The sequence below is a fragment of the Panthera tigris genome, chromosome A3, assembly GCF_018350195.1.
Source record: "Panthera tigris isolate Pti1 chromosome A3, P.tigris_Pti1_mat1.1, whole genome shotgun sequence".
In the NCBI taxonomy this organism is placed as follows: Eukaryota; Metazoa; Chordata; class Mammalia; order Carnivora; family Felidae; genus Panthera; species Panthera tigris.
In genome coordinates, this window is record NC_056662.1 from 84,897,495 (window position 1) to 84,912,799 (window position 15,305).

The 15,305-nt window shown below is 36.6% G+C and overlaps 1 protein-coding gene across 4 annotated transcripts in view; it reads right to left on the minus strand.

Annotated features, from left to right (window-relative positions):
* Positions 1-15,305, minus strand: part of PPP3R1 (protein phosphatase 3 regulatory subunit B, alpha) — a 72,930-nt gene that overhangs the window by 2,580 nt on the left and 55,045 nt on the right. For all 4 annotated transcript variants that reach the window (XM_042981599.1, XM_042981598.1, XM_042981601.1 and 1 more), the window contains exons 3-5: positions 7,006-7,182; positions 5,007-5,066; positions 3,677-3,861 (exon numbers count right to left, since the gene is read on the minus strand). In XM_042981599.1, coding sequence (XP_042837533.1) covers positions 3,677-3,861; positions 5,007-5,066; positions 7,006-7,182 — 422 coding nt within the window. The remainder of the gene's footprint in view (positions 1-3,676; positions 3,862-5,006; positions 5,067-7,005; positions 7,183-15,305) is intronic.

The following is a 15,305-nucleotide window of genomic DNA, read 5'->3' on the forward strand; positions in this document are numbered from 1 at the left end:
GAAGTATTATAGGCTTTGTAGGCCACATATAATTTCTCTTGGCATTTTCCTCTCCCACATTTTTTTTTTTTAATAAATGTAAAAAACTGTTCTAAGCTCAAAGACCTACAAAACAGGCCACGGGAAGGATTTGACCCATTTTGGTTTGCTAATCCCTACTAAGGTAGTTTAATATTAAATAATAACCAGATGTTAGCATAAAAATTATCCTCAAAACCCAACTTGTCAGTCCATTCTAGAAGGCATTATAAAAATACCAAATAAAAACTTCTGCACATTTTCTCATGGGCTTCATTCAATACATGTAGAATTGTTAACAGAAATCTCAGTGAATAAATGACATGGTAATCTAAAAGTGTAATTACCTGTATTATTATTAAATATAACCTACATAAGGAAAGTATGTAAGTCATAAATGTTCATAGCTTGAATTTTCCCAGTGTAAACACCCAAGTAGCTAAGCACCCAGATCATTTTCAGCAGTCTTCTGCGGCCCCCTTCCAGCACTAGCCATCTCCTTCCTCCTGCCCTACCCGCCCCCCCACACACACCCACCCACCCACTACTGTGACTTTAACAACATGGATTAGTTTGGTTTGTTTTTGTACATTTTAAAATGAAATTTCTTTCATGTCTGGCTTGTTTCACCCAACAGGTTTTTGAGATTAATCCATGTTGTTGTGTATAACTGCATCTGTATTATTTTTAAATTTAACCTAAAGTTTTTATTTCAAAAATAAAGCTTGAATAGCCAATTAGTTCTACAACTTCTGCTATGAAAACAGCAGTTTGCTACCCTGCTTTCGTTCTCTATTTTCTTTTACACAGAGATAATCATTTAGGATTTTCAGGTAATATTCAGTATTTCCCTACAGGTCTGCAAATAACATTCCTGCATTGCCTTCTCTTGGATACTCACCACCACGCGCCCCACCCCCCCAACACACACACAATCTATTCCCCATGTTTTCCAGACTCAGATTACTTCACCCTCTCCAATCTCCCACTACAGTGGAGGAGTCTGAACAGAGTAGGGAGATCTAGTGTTCTGAATGCTTTTTAAACAGACTTCAAGCAACTGTTTTTAGTCTTGCCTTTATCCCCATTTTCACTTAATTTTTTTTTACATTTATTTATTTTTGAGAGACAGCACAGGTGGGGGAGGGGCAGAGAAAGAATGAGACACAGAATCAGGCTCCAGGCTCTAAACTGTCAGCACAGCCCGATGCAGGGCTCAAACTCACAACCCATGAGATCATGACCTGAGCCAAAGTCAGAGGCCCAACCAACTGAGCCACCCCTCCACTTATCTTATGCTACCAATTTCTGAGCCTTTCAGGGATTCTGCATTATATACCAAGTTGCCGCTCAGCTTTACAAGCTGATAGCTCAGAATTCATTTTTTCTCCTATTAAGTCAGTTTACAGAGTTTTAAGTTGTCTACTTACTATCCTCCCTACTATTCTCTTTGTCCTGTGGGTTCAAAACCTTTACTTTTTAATCCGTTTAATTTCATTGGAGTTTGGAGAGGAAAGCAAAAATAAATAATCTGACTCTTGAACAACTACAGGGGTTGGAGATATCAACCCTGCTATGCAGTAAAAAAGTCACATATAACTTTTGGCTCTCCCCAAATTTAACTAATAGCCTACTGTTAACCAGAAGCCTCATGAATAACAATTAACACTATTTTGTGTATGCATTACATACTACATTCTTACAATAAAGCTAGAAAAAAAAGAAAACATTAACACAAAAAAACGTGCAGTACTTCACTGAAAAAAAATAGCATATAAGGACATGTGCAGTTCAAACCCATGTTTTTCAAGGGTCAGCTGTACAAGCATTCAGCTCAGCCTGCCAACTTTAACACTGTCATCAATTGTTTCTATTTTCTTTGTATAAGTATTCTGAAATTTTTAAAGGAGGGAGACAAGCATGTGATCTTTTAAAGTAACTTCCCATCTCTTTACTGCTATAGCTTGAGAAATCAGAATAAAAAGGACTCAATGAAGCCAAAGTTATGGACTTGATCAATGTTCAGAGAAGTTGGGTTGAAAACACAAAAGTTTTTCTCCATCCCCAAAATACACTCCTCAAAAATACGAAAGCAATTTATCAAATACTGGAAATAAACTCAAAGCACAGCTTATGTCTTCAGTGTAAACAGCATCATACGCATTTTAATTTTCTTCCAATGACAAACAATTTATGTGTAATTTCAATTTACATTTTTATATTTACTAAATGGAATCTTCATCTATATACATCTCACATCACTGTAGGCAAGAGTTTTCCATTTTTGCTTTGTTCCCTCAATGCTCAGGATTTTTTTTTTTTTAAATGTTTATTTATTTTGAAAGAGTGCAGGTGTGAACAGAGGAGGGGCAGAGAGAGAGGGAGAAAGAATCCCAAGCAGGCTCTGCACTGCTGGAGCCACGCAGAACCCAGCACAGGGCTCCATCTCCTGAACTGTGAGATCATGACATGAGCTGAAATCAGGGGTCAGATGCTCAACTGACTGAGCCACCCAGGCACCCCTGAATTTCATTTCTTTCCTTCTTTTGAAAACTGGCTATCTATGCTGACATGACCAGCCTGGTCCCACGGCACAATCTGACCACATTCCACACAAGTCGTTCCGTGATCTTTGGTAAAGAAGAAACAGAGGAGTAACATAAACCCTCCCAGCAGTACTACCAGGCAACAAAGTCTCCAATCTCAAGCCTAACCCTCTTCCAAAAAGACCCAGTCTGTTCTTTCAATTTTAGAGCATCACCCTACTTTTTGAAACAGCATGCACACAGTATTCCCTTGAGATCAAGGAAGCTACTTAAAGGATAATGTGAACTTCTACTTCAATGCCACAGTAACAACTTTAGTCCTTACATGACACACAAGCAGTCATTAGTTTTTCCTTGTATGGTCTAAATAAAAAATGAAAAGGGAGGAAGAAAATCTTGCCACAGTAGCATCCAATCGTAACTGAAAAACTTTAAAACTTTTTTCTTTGTTCTCTTCGCCTCTCCTCTGGATTCTCTGGTCTTTCTAGCTTGCAGTTAAAACTCCTTATTATATGTATCAAAAGGCTAGTATCTTTGCTTTGGCAAAGTAGAGAAAGAAGCTGAGCAGCTAGCATGTTCCTGTTTGGAAGCACTGAGTGGTGGCAAATCCATCAGTAGCTTGGGAGAGGGGACAGGGGAGGAATCACCATTTACACTGCCCAGCTGATGAGTCTAACATGCATAGGCACTCCACTTCTGTTGTCCTCATGAAGCCAAACTTCTGGATTCCTAGCTGAAACCGCATCAACACCTACCCTCCACAAGTGTTTTCAAACATATTTATTTTTAAATGAACCTTAAGAATATGCCCTGTTTGTAATGTGGGGGACTACTAACAATAAGTAAAAGTTACTAGTATGAGTAAAATGGTACTAGCATTAGGGTGTGTTACCAGATAATCACTGGGAACAGGAATTCTTGAGAATAATGGTTAGTTATTAACAGTTACCATAAGGAATATTTCAAAACTTTGAATATGGGCAATTAGGTAAAATCAAATACTGTATATAAATTTCTAGGGCAAATAAGTATAAGGAACTCTCTCTCTATTAAGTAGTTTTATAAATGCTTTTAAAACCTAACTTTTGAAGAACCAGCTCTTTTGTACTCACAGCACAGAATTCTTCAAAGGATATTCTTCCATCTCCATCCTTATCTGCATTTATTATGGTTTTGTCTACAATTTGCTGTAACTGTGTATCTTTCAGATTGTTCCCCACCATCATCTTCAGCACCTGGAAGAGTTCCCCGTTGGAAATATAGCCATCTTTATCCATGTCATAGATACGGAAAGCAACTAAAAAAAGAGTAAGGAAAATCAATGGCAGTTGTAAGGCAATCACAAGTAAATACCTTCAATGAAGAAGAAAACAGTGAGTTGTCAAACATCTAGTCTAGAATTATGACTATGAAGATGGCTCCTTCTCACATTTGATCTTGCCTCTAGGGGCAGTTACACAGCTGGTTAAAAGTATGGGCTCTTGGGGCGCCTGGGTGGCTCAGTCGGTTAAGCGTCCGACTTCGGCTCAGGTCATGATCTTACGGTCTGTAAGTTTGAGCCCCGTGTCGGGCTCTGTGCTGACAGCTCAGAGCCTGGAGCCTGTTTCAGATTCTGTGTCTCCCTCTCTCTCTGACCCTCCCCCATTCATGCTCTGTCTCTCTCTGTCTCTAAAATAAATAAACATTAAAAAATTAAAAATAAAGAAAAAAAAGTATGGGCTCTGGAGTCAAGAGTGCTTGGGCCAATTAGCATACCTAAAGGAAAGTTATTTAACCTTGCTAAGCTTCAGTTTCTGTACATAAAATTGGGACTAATAACAGTTCCAACTTCCCAGGTTCTTTATAGAATACTTTATAACTGGCATATAATACATGTAAAAAATTGCTTAGAACAGTGTCTGAAACATGGCAAAAGTTCAATTGCTATTACTGTTATTCTCATTTATATTAAGAGTTCATTTACAAAAGATGTTTGCATATATCCTGTGCCTCAGAGAACTATTACTGAATAAAATGTCTAAGAGCTGAATAACTTACAAAGGTCCAGATGTTCACTGTGATAGAGGGTGCCTACATAAACCAAAAGAGTGGACTTCTGGCTAAATATGTATATAAACTAAGTTCACCTAATGACATTAGAACATTTCTTCCCACTTTCATCAACAAATCTCTTATCCAAGACAAGCAGTTTATATAGCTGTTTTCACTAGAAGGAAATTGTTTTCTTTCTATCCAACTAAAAAGCAACAATGACATCATTAGAATATACTAGTTGCAAAGAGCCTAAAAGGATTTTCTCCAGAATATACAATTTCTGTTACATATACTAAGAATCTAGAAAAAGTCATCTTTTAGAATATTTTTAAAAAAGGAGTTTATAATGTAGTATGGGGTAGTAGTGGTATAAGAGGAAGAATAAATTCAGTTAAGAAAAATACTTACACCTCAACTTCTGTTCCTTATCTCCTTTGACACTGAACTGAGAGACTCCCTCAATGAATTCTGAATAAGAACAGAAAGTGTTTACAAATCAGAAGTTTCATTTTTTTAATATAGGAAAATACATAATACCCCTCCACACACAAAAACTTAACATATCCATAAAAGAATATTTTTTTTTGCTGCAAAAGAAAATATTACAAAGCAGTGTTTTAAACTGAAAGTGCTGAATTTGAAATTTCAACAAACAAGGTTCTATGTATTTTTTTAAATATCCAAACTTTCAGTTCTCTAAGGTCAAATCAATTTGAGCAATATTTTTTTTTTAATTTTTTTTTTAATGTTTTATTTAGTTTTGACTGAGAGAGAGAGACAGAGCATGAGCAGGGGAGGGGCAGAGAGAGAGGGAGACACAGAATCCGAAGCAGGCTCCAGGCTCTGAGCTGTCAGCACAGAGCCTGATGCAGGGCTCGAACTCACAGACCGCAAGATCATGACCTGAGCTGAAGTCGGACACTCTACTGAGCCACCCAGGTGCCCCTGAGCAATATTTCTTAATTAACACACAGCTTACCACTAAAAAACAATTCTTTAAGCTATTTAACTCTTTCTTTTTGGAATGTAACTATAAAAGAGGGGTTTTTTAAAAGATCACAGTGGCACCTGGCTGGCTCAGTAGGCAGAGCATGTGACTCCTGGTCTCAAGGTTGTAAGCTGGAGCCCCATACTGGGTGCAGAGATGACTTAAAAACAAAATCCTGGGGCGCCTGGGTGTCTCAGTTTGCTTGAGTGTCCAACTGCAGCTCAGGTCGAGGTCTCACAGTTCAGGAGTTTGAGCCCCACATCAGGCTCTCTATGTGTCAGCTGCAGAGCCCACTTAGGATCCTCTGTCCGCCTCTCTCTGCACCTTCCCTGCTTGCTCTCTTTCTCTCAAAAATAAACATTTAAACATAAAATAAAAATATTTAAAAAACACAAAATCTTACAAGTATTAAAAAAAAGATTATACATTGTTTTGTTTCTTCCATTTATTTAAGTAATTTTCTCTGCCCAGTGTGGGGCTTGAACTCACGATCTCACGATCCAAGTCTCATGCTCTTGAGCCAGCAAGCACCCCCCGACTGTTTTGCCAGAACAAAAATAATTTTGAATTTCTGGCCCCAAAATTCAGACTCATTTAAATAAAGTGTTGGAAGCCTCGTGAAAATGATCATTTTTCTTCACTGCCTGTTTAACATTAAATCTATGGGGCGCCTGGGTGGCGCAGTCGGTAAAGCGTCCGACTTCAGCCAGGTCACGATCTCGCACTCCGTGAGTTCGAGCCCCGCGTCAGGCTCTGGGCTGATGGCTCGGAGCCTGGAGCCTGTTTCCGATTCTGTGTCTCCCTCTCTCTCTGCCCCTCCCCCGTTCATGCTCTGTCTCTCTCTGTCACAAAAATAAATAAAAAACGTTGAAAAAAAATTAAAAAAAAATAAATAAATCTATCATAAAATCTGTTTTAGATCCTCCTTCACTTAAAACTCAGTTCCTGGAACTAAAATAACAAAGTCTGTTGATGACAAAGTATAGAATCAAATATAAAATTATGTACCATGGTAATATTAGCAAAATCACTATTGTTTTATGTAAAATTCTAGATTAAAATAATCCTGTGTAAAATGCTCATCTCCTTATTACTAGTTTATTTTTTATTGCTTAGTGTAAGTCTCATTCTTTAAATAAAGTTTCTAAAAATGCAGTTCTAACATTATGTTTCCCAAAATAAGATTAATTTTCCAAAAACAAAGGAAATAAATTTGATCATATATGAACCAAGCGGTAAAAGATCTTTTACTTATTAGTTCATTAAGGTTCATATACCACACGTTTCAAGAATTTAACATTATTATAAGATCACCAATAAACACATTTTTAAAAAACTAAATTTTCAGACATTTTCATACACAGAACTGTAAGACTAGTTATAGATTACCTAACTTGTTAAATTAAAAAACTTTCTTACCTTTAAAGTCTACTTCTCCATTCCCATCTGTGTCAAATATATCTATTACTCGCTGTACTAAAGGATTCTGTTGTAACTCAGGCAGAGACATGAACTCTTCCACACTCAAAGAACCAGAATTGTCCAAATCGAGCTTCTTAAATCTCTTTCCTAGCCTTTTAATTTCATCAGCATCAACTAAAAACAAACCAAAAGAGGTGGCAAGATTTACAAAATGATTTTATGAGAATTATATGGGAAAAAAATCCAGCACTTAATCAAAGTTTGAGTTTAATTAAAAGTTACATATTCTATTGGTTAATTGCCTATAACAGAAAAGTACATAGTATTTTTATTTGGTTACCTTTTTGTTTGCCTGCCCCTGCCATAACATACAAACTGTATACGCACCAAGATATTATAGGATTGCAATGCTAAGCCGATCATGGAGTCAGGTGATTCCTACTAGGCAGGCTAAATCAATCTCTGTTCTGTACCAAAGCATCTTTCACTTATTTTTTTCAAGTTTGATTTCTTTCTAATAGTTCATGGTTTGAACTATTCATGGTTCAAAATTAAAGCCTCCCTCCTATCCCACCCTGTAGACATCCAATTCCCCTCCTTAGAGGCAATGTTGCCAGTTTCTTGAGTATTCTTCCAGAGATACTCTTAGCAAGTATGAGCAAATAAAATACCGCTTTTATGTTTTTTAACCAAAAGAACCACAGCTAACAAAATTCACTTAAGAAATGTTTGCATTAGTTTGTAATTACTCTGTAAAAATTCAGTATCCAGTCTCTAATATGCATATGCATTCTTGAAAGATTTTTTCTTCTAAATTACATTACTGTCTTCATTCCTTTAAGAAATCAAATTCATACAAATAATTTTAATCTTGGTAACAGAAATAATACAAATATATTAAAAGAAAATTAAGTCAAATGTTATGCTGCCCATGGGTATACATGTATTATGGCCCACAGTATTAGAGACCGAGACTGCAAGCTTCTTGAAAGTTCGAATATATGGCATTCTCACTATAAGAACTTAAAAGTTAAAGATTTTTTAAATATAAAATTATGTTAAAGTGAAATAAAAACTGTATCTGCACTACAAAGTACAGACGATACAACTAACTACCAGATGCTGCTCTAATATGAAGTAGTTCATATGCAGCTGGTAAAGGGAGTCATAAGAGCTGGTTTGTGAGTTAACAGAGCACAGAAATGTCACTGGTTCATAGGGATTTTTCCTAGTTCGTTCTGAAGGGAAAAAGTGGACAAGTTTTCTCAAAGAACAAGTCTTAATAAAATAAAATCTTAAGAAAAAAGGTGAAAACAAATGCCTGCCTTTACAGAAAACAGCAAGTTTAGTAGATTCAGGAACTTCAAAAGTCTTTCCAACACTGTTCTATGGTGAAAAGGGTACAAATGAACCAGCTGCAAAGATAATTCCTCATCTCTCCACCTCTCCCACCACCAAGCCTCAAAAAGCATTTAACAAAGGGACTGTACCATGGCTCATTATTTAATTTTTACAAAATTAGTTTCTGCTAAAGCAGCTGCCCTCAAGGACCTGGAGGAAGGTCCAAAATAGGAAGCTCGAGTCCTAGTTTAAGGCTAATAAATGAATAGCTATGGTGCTTAATACAAATGCCAGAGGTTATTTATGCTAAAGTTTTCAAGACCGTGATCGTTTTCTAAGTACTCTGCTACAAAGCTGCATACTTGAGTCTACCCAAACCATACTTTCCCAACATGTGATTCTGCAGCATTTGAGGTTTTCAATACATACATTTTACTGTAACAGAAATGCCTTTATGTTAATGATTCAACTGAACATTGCTTCAAATAGCAAAACACACATATATACCTACAATAATCCAATCAAAACTGAAATACGCACCTCATAAACACATCAACTACAAATAACCTTTTTTTGTCCCTTTTATTCTTTAATGAACAGATGATAAAAGCAACTGTTCAAATAAACCTTATTTTCTTATTTTCCATGATGAAACTGGATATCCTCACTCCTGGGAGGAAAATTTAATAAACCTTAAGTCCCTTAAATGCTTTTCATTTATTTACCTGTCTTCCCCACCTCAGACCAGAGTCCATGACCTTTCACTGGTGTTCTGTACACTGCATATAAAAGGTGCTCAATAAATGTTTTAAATGAGTTTTAATTCTAAGTGTTTCAGATTTAAAACTTACTCATCAAAATGCCATCAGAATTTAGAGTAAAACTCAACTTAACCTACTGGACACCAATCAGCGGATCTTTCAGAACAGTTTCTCCAAGTTCATAGTTTTTGCTGAAAGCTACTCTCCCTCTCCATACCAAGGATGAGTTAACTTTCTCCAGTAATCTTAATTTTGCCTTACAACCACAAACCAGAAAAGGTGATGAGGAAACTGAACATAATGGATGACTAAAATACACTGTAAGTGGAAAAGGAAAGACAATGTGTCCCCAAACAGCATCTCATTTAGAGTAACTCTAGAGTGTACCATTAATTGGAAAGAGCAAAGGCAGAAATGTAGTGCCATAATACTTATAGAAACTGTTAGATTCCATTTACTAATGCTATGATATAAACATGATAACAGTTTTATAAAGTCACATTCTGAAACTGAAAGCAAGGTGAAGGACTATCTTCAATTACCTGGAAAACCCCACTAATCCAAAAGCATTCCAGTCTTGACAGATGAACAAGGAATATTAATAAAGATGAATCATAAATCAAATATATTTCTTTACACTGCCAACAGTAATCTTTCTAAAAATCACATTCAGCCAAATTGCTAGCTCTCATGCTTAAAAATGTGTAGTGGCTTTCTAACACGCTCAGGATACAAAGTCTAAAGCCCTTGACAATATTTAGCCTCAATTTAAATTTCCATCCTTCTCTTCCCCATCTTTACTTTAGCTACAATGCTCTTGGCACAATTCTTCTATAGCATAAAGTTCATGCCTCCATTTCCTTATATACCCTCTGCTGGAATGTCCTTCCCTGAACTCTCTGATCATGAGACTCGTACCAATTTCTGATTTAAAAAGGGGAGAGACTGGGGTGCCTGGGTGGCTCAGTTGGTTAAACGTCTGACTCTTGGTCTCAGCTCAGGTCACGATCTCGTGGTTCGTGAGTTCAAGCCCCGCACCAGGCTATGCACTGACAACATGGAGCTTGCTTGGGATTCTCTCTCCTTCTCTCTCTGTCCCTCCCCCACTTGCTTGCTCTCTCAAAAATAAACATTAAAAAAAAAATCTTTAAAAAATGGGGGGAATTAACTGTATATCCTGTAGTTATGAGTATCACTAACTCATTCTCTGGCACAAGCCCTTAAAACTTTTTTAATTTTTTTTTTAACGTTTATTTATTTTTGAGACAGAGAGAGACAGAGCATGAATGGGGGAGGGGCAGAGAGAGAGGGAGACACAGAATCGGAAGCACGCTCCAGGCTCTGAGCCATCAGCCCAGAGCCCGACGCGGGGCTCGAACTCACGGACCGCGAGATCGTGACCTGAGTTGAAGTCAGACACTTAACGGACTGAGCCACCCAGGTGCCCCTTAAAACAATATTTTAAAAGACATTTTCTGTCTTTTGCTTTAAATAGCTTGTGAAATATTACAAAATAGTTGATACCTATTCTGGATGAGTAGTTACAACTTTCCTTAAAGGCAAAGCAATGTGCCAGTGACAAATGGCTTTTTAAAAAGCCCCAGAAATAAAACATGGAGGGAATGACCTCTATCTAATCTTCGGTTCACCACCATTTGCACATACCCCACGCAGCCAAAACTCACCTTGGGATTTACTTTAGGAAGACAGTGTAATTTGAAAGTAGGCAATATCTATTCTCCAACCACCCATTTATTTCCTCCTTTCTGTCCCTTCCTTCCTGCCTATTACAATAATAAGTAAGACACAGACTAGATTACTCAGTACTCTGAGGCTAGCTGAACAACTGGAGGAATCTATACTAAATAATTCCAGTATTTTTAAATGGTTAACATGGAAGGCAATGCCATAAATATCTTTTAAAGCCAAAATCTAAGAAAGCTAGCTTTCAACAACAAATGGTAAAAATAGTTATTTTAGGTATGGAACAAAGTGATGAATTTGGTCATTACTGTCACCAGAGAAGCAGTTATTCAGCACTTCCACTTGCCAGCGTTGTAGACCAGATGTGTTGCAGGATTAAATGTGTGCTAAAGCATGAAACAGAATCTCGATTCTTGAAGTATCAGCATACACCAATCTCCTACAAATTAGGCACAGATCTCTGAAGTAGATTAAACCCATCTTGGTAGTACCATTAAACGTTTCAGATCTGCACTTGGTACAAGTCAAATACTAAAGAACAAATTCCAACTTTTGGTAGCAACTTTGATCAAAGATTTTTCCTACTCCCTTAAAACAGATGGACAAAGGGGGAAAAAAACAAACCTCACCCTCTTGACTCATCTTGTGACTCAGAGATACTCTCTTTCATATGTTTTGCCAAGTTAAAACTCGTTATTTTTCTACTTTTTGTAAGGATGCCTTTGGAAGGACTATCACTTTTAGTAGTTGAAAAAGCCTACATAGTCAATTTATTACAAAGCACTAAAATAAAGAATCTTATAAAGTAATTGTATCATTCTCTAATATTTAAGGAAGACATTAAAAGCTGGATTTTTTTGTCTGAGTTTATGAAATATAAAGTTATTAATAAGGAATTGATGGATTGCTTACACAGAAAACACCAAATTAAACTGTTGAGACCTTATTGAAGATCAATGCACCCTGACTATACTCAGGAATAAAGGTGAAATCTAGATGGTTACTCATTTTAACAAGTGATTTCAAGAATCTCATTAACACAAAATAATAATTAAGAATCTGCTTTTAGAGAGCTCATTTTGCTACAGTAAATTTTATTTTTTGCATTAAGATATTTTTTAAGTTTTTAATTCCAGTATAGTTAACATAGTGGTATATTAGTTCCAGGTGTACAATACAGTGATTCAACAATTCCATACATCACCCAGGGCTCATCACAGACAAGTGCCCTCCTTAATCTCCATCACCTATTTCACCCATCAACCCACCTACATTCTCTCTGCTTCTCTACAGTGAAGAATCTGTTTCTTGGTCTTTTTTTCCCCTTGCTCATTTGTTTCTGAAATTCCACATATAAGTGAAATCAGATGTCTTTCTCTCACTTAGTTCTTTTAGCATTATACTCTCTAGCTCCATCTATGTTGTGCAAATGGCAAGGTTTCATTTTTTTTTAGCCAAACAGTATTCCTCTGTATATACATACCATCTCTTCTTTATCCACTCATCTATCAATGGACACTTAGGGCTCCTTCCATAATTTAGCTATTGTAAATAATACTGCTATAAACAGGGGTGCATGTATCCCTTTGAATTAGTGTTTTGTATTCTGGGGGTTGATACCCAATAATGCAATTACTGTAGGGCAGTTCTATTTTTAACCTTTTGAGGAAACAACAAACTTTTCCTACAGTGCCTGCACGAGTTTGCATCCCCCCCCCCCCCGCCCAATAGTACAAAAGGGTTCCTTCCTATTCCTCCACATCCTCATGAATACTTGTTGTTTCTTGTGTTTTTTTTATTTTAGCCATTCTGGAAGGTGTGAGGTGATAGCTCATTGTACTTTATATTTCCTTGATGATTAGTGATGTTGAGCATCTTCTCATGTATCTGTTGGCCATCTGGACGTCGTTTGGAGAAATGTCTGTTCATATCTTCTGCCCATTTTTAATTGGATTATTTGTTTTTTGGGGGGTGTTGAGCTGTATCAGTTCTTTGCATATTTTGGATACCAGCCCTTTATCAGATATGTCCTTTGCAAATATCTTCTCCAATTCAGTAGGCTGCTTTTTAGGTTGTTTCCTTCGCTACGTCCAGGATTTTTATTTTGATGTAGTGGCAATAATTTCTTTTTGCTTTCATTTCCCTTGCCTTGGGAGACACATCTACAAAAATATACCATGATCAATGTCAGAAAAATTACTGCCTGTGTGCTCTCTTCTAGGATGTCTACAATTTCAGGTCTCACATTTAGGTCTTTAATCCATTTTGAATTTATTTTGTGTATGGTATAAGAAAGTGGTCCAGTTTCCCAATACCATTTACTGAAGAGAGCTGCAGTAAGTTTTAATAAAAACTGTCAACTGGACATATTAATACTAGAATAATACTAAGAGACAGAAGGTTGCATATTCATTCATCACTCTCTCAGATGAAGAAAAACAACCATCTCCCTTCCTATTTTTTTCTCATTTAGAAAAAAAGGAATGGGGCACCTGGGTGGCTCATTCGGTTAGGCATCCAACTTCAGCTCCAGGTCATGATCTCACAGTTCTTGAGTTTTTGCCTCACGTCAGGCTCTGTGCAGACAGCTCAGAGCCTGACGCCTGCTTCGGATTCTGTGTCTCCCTCTCTCTCTGCCCTCCCCTGCTTATACTCTGTCTTGTCTGTGTGTAGGGGGGGGTGTCTCTCAAAAAAACAAAACAAAAAAAAAACATTAAAACAAAATTTTTTTAAAGAAAAAGAAAAAAGGAATAAAAGAGATTCCAAAATAGTATAGAAGACATCCAGGTCTCCAACTGTTAAAGCAATATTATTATTACTACATACACACCAAGCTACTACTCCACTGTTAGGGTTAAAAGAAAAACAACTTTGAAGTCTAAGCTCTTTTACATGATTCTGAGATTTCTCAAAATTAAAACAAAAATAAGCAGAATGGTAGAAAAATAAACTTTCTGCAAACTTTAGCCAATTCCCAGTAATTGTGTAGTACTCAACAGCAACAAGACTAATCCTTCTTGAGGAAATTCTTTTAAATAGTCAATTTATAGATAATTTACTATCTGTTAGTCTATTAATCTAATAACAAAAACAAAATAAATCAAGTTTTTTCAAATTCTTCTAGCAGTAACAATAATTTGAAAGAAACTAAATGTAGGATCCTGTTTAGAATCCTGGAAAAGAACTTTTCAGATGTCACCAGTTTTTTTACTAAAATATGCAGTTTAACAGTTTGTACCAATGTTAATTTCTTGGTTTTGGTAACTGTACTATGGTTTAGTGAGACATTAACATTAGAGGAAGCTAGCTGAGGGGTATTTGGGAACTCTTATTTTTGCGACTTTTTAATTTCTCCTTAGTCTCCTCTAATTTATGAGAGCTCTTAATTCTTCCCTTGTCTTTCATGACCTTGAAACTTTTAATTCAGTATTTTGTAAAATGTCCCTCACCTTAAGCTTGCTGATATTTTCTTACGATTAGGATACATTTTGGCATTTGGGGCAAAAATACCATAGAAATGATGATGTGTCCTTATCAGCACACATTGTTATCAAAGGGTTCACAATGTCAATGTCTTTTTGCTAGTGACGTTAACTTTAATCAATTGGCCAGGGCGGTGTCTGTCAGATTTCTCCACTATAAATCTACTATCTTTCCCTTTGTATTAAAAAATTTCAGGGGAGGGGCACCTATGTGGCTCAATCAGTTAAGCATCCATGATCTCATGGTTTGGGAGTTCGAGCCCTGTGTTGGGCTCTGTGCTGTGCCTGCTTCAGATTGTGTCTCCCTCTCTCTCTGCCCCTCCCCCACTCACACTCTCTCAAAAATAAATATTTAAAAAATGTATCAGGGGAAGGGGAAACAATACTTTGAGACTACACAAATATCCCGTTTTTCCTAAAACTCTAACCTAATTTTAGCATACACAGGCGACTCGACTCTGGTGTGCAAGATTTAATCACTATGGTATTTGCTCAATGATTTTCTTTTCCCCTTTCCTTGTACATTGAAACGTTCGTATTTAAGAAACAATTAAAAACTGCCCCTTCCCCATTTCTTTCTTTATTCAATTATTCACATCAGCATAGATTCACAGATACTTATTTTATTCTACAGGTTAAAATTCAATAATGTCACTATTCATCAAATTTTTCCAGCTTTGTTTAGGTACCACCTCAGGTTGGCTCCTGTGTGACCTTTCAACAATCCCCATTTTGAAGCATCTCAACTTCTGGCACCATAAAATATTCCAGACTCTGGAATTCCAGCCTCTTCTGACTATACAGGATATTTTCAAGAGGAATTTTCTCTTTTGTATGGCAGAATATTTAGAACTATATTATAGAATGAAAACTATTAGGAAAGATTACTCTAGTAAGCAATCTCAGAATCTCTATCTTAGAAATATTCTGGAAAGAGCCATCAGACAGGACAAAATAACCTATGGAAAAACATGTACTAAATAATTCTTATAAAGTCTACCACAAGAAT